Below are 8,062 nucleotides of genomic sequence, written 5' to 3'. Positions count from 1 at the left end.
CTAACAAAGGCTTTTGGTCCTTGTTGAGTCTGAAGACCTTCTAGAAACTTCAGCTCCACGTGTCGACAGATTCAGGTGACTGTATGGATATATTTGACCCTGTGTGGTTCAGAGAAAATTCAAACTAAATCTTGTTTTTAAAAAAACTCATTAAAGGTGTTCGTTGTGGAACCAGTCCGCCTGGGAAAAGAGCGGCTCAGACAAATCTTTAAAGGCCCCGGATCCCTGACGCTGCACCTGGGACCGGTCCTCTTCCAAAACAAACCGTTGGGTCGGGCGTGAAGAGGAAACCTTGTTCTTGGTTCCTCTGGTCGGTTCTGAGCAGAACTTTGGTCAAACGGGATGAAAAGCCTTCAGCTGCAATGTGCCTCCAGAATCTGCTCGTACTGGTCTTTTAAAAACGACTAAACGTGTCGTCGGTGGTTCGTGACCGCCGCGGGTTTTTGCAGAGCCTGACAACACGAGCTGACGCGACACCGTTGCAACGAGAAAGCGTGGATTTGCTGGTTTTATGATTTAACGACGACTCGAAGCGCCGCTCCGTGCAGCCCGAGCGTCGTGTCGAACACTACAGGAGGAGGCGAAATGCTGCCCCGTCCGGTTTTATTGCACTTCTGGTTAACTGACCGCGTGACGCAGAAGATGGATACAAAATGAGCGCTAAATAAAATGTTGCACTTACTGTTTTGCCAATCTGTCCGTTCGTCTGTGAAGATTTAGTTGAGAAAACGTATTTTCAGGCTGTTCTCCTATTTTCCTAAAGATTTTTATCTTCTATAAATGGTGCTTGTGGAGCCATGTTTATGATTATTTTCTTTCTCAGGTTCTTTGTCTTGTTTTTGTTGTCTGAGCACTTTTTTTTTTGTCTTTGTGTGTCAATGATGAAGGTGTAAAACTATAAAAGGCTCGGTTTGATGGTAACTGTCCTTTATCAAGCAGCTCTTGAATAAAGTTTTGAATCTGTTTTCGTACTTCGAAGCACCAATAAAACGTATCTTTCTAAAACGTCGTGCTAAAAGCTGTTTTTATTCTGAACTAGATGTTTTCAGAGGAGTTGAGGAGACGAAGTGGATTCACTAAATGCATCATGGTGGGAATGTTTCTCGATCGTGCTCGCTGTTTTTCTTCCGTAAGTTTTTCAGCACGTAACTCGTTACACAGTTTTTGTGCCATTTCAACAGTTCGTATCTCAAAACGTTCAATTCATTCAGGTCATTCCTGCTGTGACCATCGTAATGGTTCAATTTTAACTTTTTTTTAAAATATTTTGCTTTTTCGGCTTAAAAAGGGCTAGCTAAAAGCAGCAAAATGTTATTTAAAGCTAAAGTAGCAAATGGCTAGCTAAAAGAAACAAAAGTCCAATTAAATGTAATGTAGCAAAATGATAGCTAAAAGTAATTTGTTGTATAAGCCAGTCAAAATGATCAAAATGCTAGCGTACAAACTAAAAGTAGCCAAACCTTAGCTAAAAGCTTAAAAGTATAAAAAGCTAACTAAAGGCAGCAAAAAGTTACCTAAAGCTAAAGTAGCAAAAGACTAGCTAAAGGAAGCAAAATGTTATCTAAAGCTAAAGTAGCTAAATGAAACGAGTATCAAAAGGCTAGCATAAAATGTAGCTAAAAGCTAAATGTAGTTAATAGAAAAATGCCGGTTAGAAGATAAACTGGCAAAAGGTGGGCTAAAAGCTAATAGTAATGAAAGGTAGCTAAAATAGGCAAAGCTAGTTAAAAGCAAAAGGCTAGTGAAATGCAGCTGAAACTAAAAGTATAAGAAAACAAGAATTAGCTGAAGATTTCAAACAAACTGAAAATATGTATTTCAAGATGAAAAACCTTTGCAAATAGAGTTAATATTTTGAACAGTATAAAAGTTCCAAAAAACAAAAGTCACAGGACCCATCAGCTGAAGTGGCACAAAGTACGCAATGAAAATCAGATTGCAAAAAAATCTTACTGGAAAATTAAATCCAAGAAAACAGCAGCGTGAACGCAAAAAAACTCCGTTTTGTGTTTACAACGTTTTTTGAGTTATTGTGCGTAATAACGAATCTTGTGGGCGGGGCTAAAGTTTTAGAAATTCAAACAATGTCATTTATTTAAAACAACTGTCCTCAGAAATTTGTGAGAAAAGGGTGACGTTTTGCACAATTAATGCACGTCAATAATGATACTCTCTGAACTTCTACACTCTAGAATCTGTTGGGTTATTTTGTTGGTTCTACTTGAGCTGATGAGAAAACATCGGGATCCATTTGGGTCAGCCAGTCAAAGAAATACAAGTGAACACTGAGCCCTGCATACAGTGTTGGCTGGAACCAAATGGACACATTTTTACTGCAGTTTTGCTCTTTCGTGAACTCTTGAGTTTGTTCTTAACTTTTAGCTTTAACTAGTCCCAAAAGAACACCCCTCAAACTTTATTCTTCTCATTTGCAAACGTTAAGCTGTAATCTCCAATGAAGCATGAAGTAAAAATGTCAGTGTAAACAGACGGCCCATTAACGCTGATAAGACCCGAAACCTCTGCCTGAGCTCGCTGTTTAATGTTTAACAACCCAGCCCTCACCGGAGGGAGGAGGATATCTGTCGTAGCTAAACGTTGGCTAACACTTTGCTCACACAGAGGTGAAACCAGCTGAAGGTCCACCAGGACTTCTGAGGATTCCCTTACAGATTCATCCACAGTGGGATTGACGGATTAGGATTTGGCGTGAAACACTTCAGCTTTTAGATCAGTGAGTATGAAAAACCAAAAGGAAAGTACAGAAGATTCTCTAAAGAGTGATAACTTCTCTGTTGGTCACATACTGAGATTTACAGTCCCTGGAGAATCGGGGGTGATTTAATCCAAAGGGAAGTTTTAGTTTGTAAAGAAAAGGTCTCCTTTGGCTCAGATCAGAGAGTCTGTGCTCAGAACTGATAAGATAACTCGTACCTGGAAAAATCTTGACTCACCACTCTGTAACCATGACCGGAGGAAATAATCCAGGTGGAATCATGGACTGGCATGAACTTGAACCCAACTATCCAGTCAAAATTTTCATGACGATCCTCTACAGCGTCATGCTGGTGACGGGTATTGTGGGTAATTCAGTCACCATCAGAGTGACGCAGGTGCTGAGGCACAAGGGCTACCTTCAGAAGAATGTGACGGACCACATGGTCAGCCTGGCAAGCTCCGACCTGTTGGTGCTCCTCATCGGCATGCCTGTGGAGCTCTACAGCGCCATCTGGTTCCCCTTCACCGCCGCATCTGGTGACGCTTCCTGCAAGATTTACAAGTTCCTGTTCGAGCTTTGCAGCTACGCCACCATCCTCAATGTGGCCACGCTCAGCTTTGAGCGCTACGTCGCCATCTGCCACCCTTTCCACTATAAAACCCTGAGCGAAAGACGAACCTCCGCCCTCATCGCCTTCGCCTGGGCGGTGTCCGTTCTGGTGGCCCTGCCTCTGCTGTTTTCCACTGGAACACAGGGATACATACCAACCCGGGAAAACCGCCCGGTTCAGAATCTGACCTTCTGCACCAATCTAAGGGAGCACTGGGTGATGTACAGGGTCAGCATCTTCGTGGCGTTCATCGTCTACATGATCGTGTTGGTCTGCGTGGCCTTCATGTGCCGGGCGATGATCCTGGTTCTGCGGAAACCCTTGGGATCCCTGGATAAAGGCGTCAACGGGGTCAAAAAACCCGCCAAGCACGAAAGTGCAGTGGTCAAGACGGCAAGAAAACAGACAATCATTTTTTTGGGTAAGTCCGTGTTTTATGATCTAATTTTAATTTTATCTAAAGATTAAAAAACAAAAAAAAATTCCATTTCTTGACTAATACATTTCTTAACAATCCTAGATTGTAACAGTGCTGTACAGGACATAAATAAAATATAAAACTAATAAAAGCTTGTGGGTTTGGGTTTTTAGGATAACATTAGTTTGTGCTAGCTACCTAGTGTTAATAGTGTTTAGCGCCAGGTAGCTAGCTCCAACCCAAGTTATAATTATGTAAAAACTCAGATTTTGGGTTGGTCAGTGTATCCTAATTTTCCATAAACACTTGGTTTGTTGGGTCGAACTGATCACTACCCAAAATTGACTCGGTCCAAATTTGACGCAGCGCCGGGTTACAAATTAGGTTGTTGTTGACTCAACAGTTTTTAGTGTGAACAGCAGTAATTACATTTGTTTTTCCTATTACAGTTCTATTTCTTAATAAACTGCGTTTCTGAACATGCATGTCCTCCTGCATTCATCAGAAGGTGCTTCAGCGCCCTCAGCGCCCCTGCTTCCCATGTTTTTGGATGCAACGTATAAATTGATGGTTTATTTTGAGTCTGGATTTGTTTAAAAACAAAACAACCTGTTTGCTTATCAATCTGGACAGTGTTAAACTCCAAAAGAGCTATCTGCAGCAGGTAAGATATTTATGGTTCCTTTTTACAGAACCCCACTTTAAAAGAGCTGAACTACTCGGTATGTTTTCAGATGTATTTGATTGGTGACCTTCAAAGAAAGAGACACAGTTTTTATGTTTTCTGTTATTGACCTGAGTTATTAGATCTGTTGTAAATTAATAATTAGATTTAAATGACAGTAACTGATAAAACAGACGTTCACTCTTATTGAATGATGTCGAAACGGCCTGGTTTGGACTCAGAGGAGAGGATCCTCTCCAAAACTACAGGCCGAAAGTAAAAATCCTTCTGAGGATAAAAAAAAAAACTAGAAAAGAAGCAACAAAAAGTGAATCCTTTCCTGAGGCAGTGGAGTGTTTAATGGCTTTTAAAGTAGCCAGTAGTTTGCCAGCTCTGACAGTCATAAGAGATTCTGCAGAGTAAAGATACTGTGAGCGCTGATGTGGACAGTGTCTTTATCTTGGTCCACTGGATATCAGCCAAGATTGGACTCGCTGAAACAAAATAATAAAATAAAACCCACCAGCAGATTGTCAAACAGTGAGCAACAAACACATAAACTTTATTTTAAATCAAAAACAAACCTTCAGATTACAGCTCAGTATTACGATCATAACAGTGTGACCATAAACATGTAATAAACATGTTGCTACCAACTAATAACTATGTAAATACCTCACAACAACACTGAGCAAAACCATAAAAAAGAGCCCAAAACCAAGAGTTTGAATGGGGGAATAAAAGTAACGATAACTAGAAGATAAATTTGTTATTTTACTTGTAGAGTTTGGTAATAACGTGATAACCTGCTGACAATTAAATGGTTATGTTTGTGCAATATTTTGATGAGAGGATCTGTAAAATGGAGACAAAATGCAATAAAAAAAATTAAAAACTTGCATTCTTTAAAAGAAGGCTTATCAGTTTTATCCTCCTGAGTCCCAAGCTTTTGCTTGGTGTGCATTTTGAATTTCCCCTAGCTATTTAGGATAACATCGACATGAAAACAAACTGTTTTGGGGCAATTAAGATTTAAAAATATAAATATATATTTGTTATAAAAATAACACTTAAAATCCTGAATAAGGTTTACAGGTTTAAAACCAATGTCCTCATCATCAGGATGCAGGGTCTCAGGAGGGGAAATGCACAATGTTTATCAAATAAATATAAATTTCGCTTCAGTAAGTTGAGTAGCGAGATTTTCTGAAACTAATATGGTCTAAAAAGAAACTAAAGGAATATTTTGTTATAATGTGGTAGCAAAATTAACATGGTTTATAATTGTGCATTTTTTTTTGTCTTTTTAGTCGCAGTTTCAAGACATTTATAATAAATTATTTGTAATCACAGAAAGCAACATTCAAATAAAGTATTTTTGATAATTAGAAGAAATGGTGGCTTTAAATGTGAGAAAGCTCGTTTCTGGTAAATGTTTTGCTCAAACGACAGGTGTACATTTGATTATCTTTTTAAGGTAAAGACAAAAAGCTTCGTGTAAAGTTATTTACAGCATTCTATGTGTATAAAGAGCCAGAACACGTGGATTTCCAGATGTTTCTCTGTTCTGGCCTCTGTGTCATCAGTAATCTGGAACAAGCTGAGCGACGTCAGTTGGTACTTCCTTAATTTTCAAATCCCCATAGTTTTCTCATTTACATGATAAACGTAAAGACTTTCCAGAATGATATATTCAGAATATTTGTATAAAAATGTAGCAGAGCGATGTGTGACGGTTCAGTGAGGGCACTGATTGGGTTGTAATAGAAAGCTCTTTTTAGTATCCTGTTGGGTGAGAAATGCTCCATAAACTCAGTTCATTTAACCAGTTTTGTATTTTTATTATTTGGTGAAACAAACCACCTTTAGGTTAAACATCACTCATTTGCTTGTCTGGTCAGTGAGATAAAATAAAAGCCTAGTTTTCTGTGTTTTAACTGTCCGAGTCACGGCTCTGGAATGATTTGTTTATAGATTTTTAAAGCTAATGTTTGCTGATGTTAGTCTAAAAGTCAAGGAGAGATTTTTTTCATGATTAGAGCTGACATCTGCTGAAGTTTGGTCCCAGTTCAAAAAGTTTATTCGATGGAGCTTTTCCTTTTTAGTAAACTGAACCCAGCCATCTTTAATGGCAAATCCCTCTCTGCTGATTGGTCAGATTGAAGCACCGCCCACATTTTTACTTCACATTTGAATTTGAACAAAATATGTCATTGGACGGAGAGTTAGGACACGCCCCCCCGAGGGCGGAATTAGTCAACAACTTTTAAAGTTATTCTGTAACGGAAAATAAAATCTATAATCTCACTTTAAGTAAATACAAAAAAAGAACTAGAGTTTTTATTTTTAATCAAATTAAATTTGCTTTTATTTTATTGTTCGTAAATCTGTTGACTAATGAAAACCAAGAATAAAACCTCTTATCTTTCAGACGCTTTCTATCAGCAGCTTAGTGTTCCTAAAGAAAGAAAGGAGCCCACTTTGCATTTCAAATCTTATCTTCAGAAATAAACAATATTTCAAGCCCGGATCTTTTGACTTCTTATAGTTTGAAAGAGAAGCCATATTGTGAGCAGAATCAGTATGCATTAAACTTGTTTGTTTTGAACCAGGTCTGTTTATTGGATGTGTCTGTCCTCCAGCGATGATAATACTGTCTTTTTACCACCGTGTGAGGAGGTGGAGAGTCTTAGTTTACTTTGAAACCCAAATAAATTGATTCATTACCAAGCCAAATGGAATAAATAAATAGAAAAGTCAAAGTTTATCTGAGATTACTGATTATAATTAATCAGGGTAGGTGTAATGAGCTAAAGACTGTGTGTTGTGAGCTGATGTCCATCACACACCCCGTCTCCACGCTGTAATAACAACACACTAGAATATTGATGAATGTATAAATATTGATGAGGACAGATATGAGTCGATTGTGTGTCTGATAGGAGTCAGGGTTTAATTTTGTTATATCTCAACATTTACTGCATCTAAATTCAAAACGCCCGACTTTAATTCGCCTCATTTACTGTTGCAACTTTTAAAAAAATCTGAAAAACAACAAGAAAAATGACTTTCTGAGAAAACAGTCTGAACGCCGAATGACGGCTGAAATCTGTCGAAGAAGCTGAAAATGAGCTAAAGGCTAAACAGAGAAAAACTTTGGCTTAAATTTGCAAAACATATCAAAGAAAAAATTTGCAAGTTCAGTAGAATCTAAACATAGCAAAAAGTCTAGTAAATGTTAGCAAAACGCTAAACTAATTAAGTAAAGGCAACCTAAAAGTACCAGAAATCTAGTAAACGTTAACAGTAGTTAAATGTTAGCCATGTTAACTTAAAGCAACAAAGTATTGGCTAAAAGAACTAAAAGGCAAGCGTAAAGCTCAAAGTGTTTAAAAGCTAGCTAAACGTGGCATAAGGATATACTGTAGCTAGAAAGTATATAAAAAAAACAACTAACTGAAAGTAATGAAAAGTGAGCTGAAAGCTAAAAGTAGCAAAAGACTAACTATAAGATAAAGTAGTTAAAATGAAGCTAGAAGCTAAACATAACAAAAGGCTACATAAAAGCTAAAAGTCGCAAGAAGCTAGTGTAAAGTAGCAAAACGTTGGCTAAAAGCAAAATACTAACACTAAACTAAAAGTAGTTCAGAA

At 38.0% G+C, this 8,062-nt stretch overlaps 1 protein-coding gene across 1 annotated transcript in view; it reads left to right on the top strand.

Annotated features, from left to right (window-relative positions):
* Positions 1-2,966: 2,966 nt before the first annotated feature.
* Positions 2,967-8,062, top strand: part of gpr39 (G protein-coupled receptor 39) — a 20,096-nt gene continuing 15,000 nt past the window's right edge. The window contains exon 1 of the mRNA XM_037686264.1: positions 2,967-3,750. Coding sequence (XP_037542192.1) covers positions 2,967-3,750 — 784 coding nt within the window. The remainder of the gene's footprint in view (positions 3,751-8,062) is intronic.

The sequence above is a fragment of the Nematolebias whitei genome, chromosome 13 (genome assembly GCF_014905685.2).
Source record: "Nematolebias whitei isolate Nwh7 chromosome 13, NemWhi1, whole genome shotgun sequence".
In the NCBI taxonomy this organism is placed as follows: domain Eukaryota; kingdom Metazoa; phylum Chordata; class Actinopteri; order Cyprinodontiformes; family Rivulidae; genus Nematolebias; species Nematolebias whitei.
Note: the sequence above shows the minus strand (reverse complement) of the source record. Positions and strands in the feature narration are given on the sequence as shown.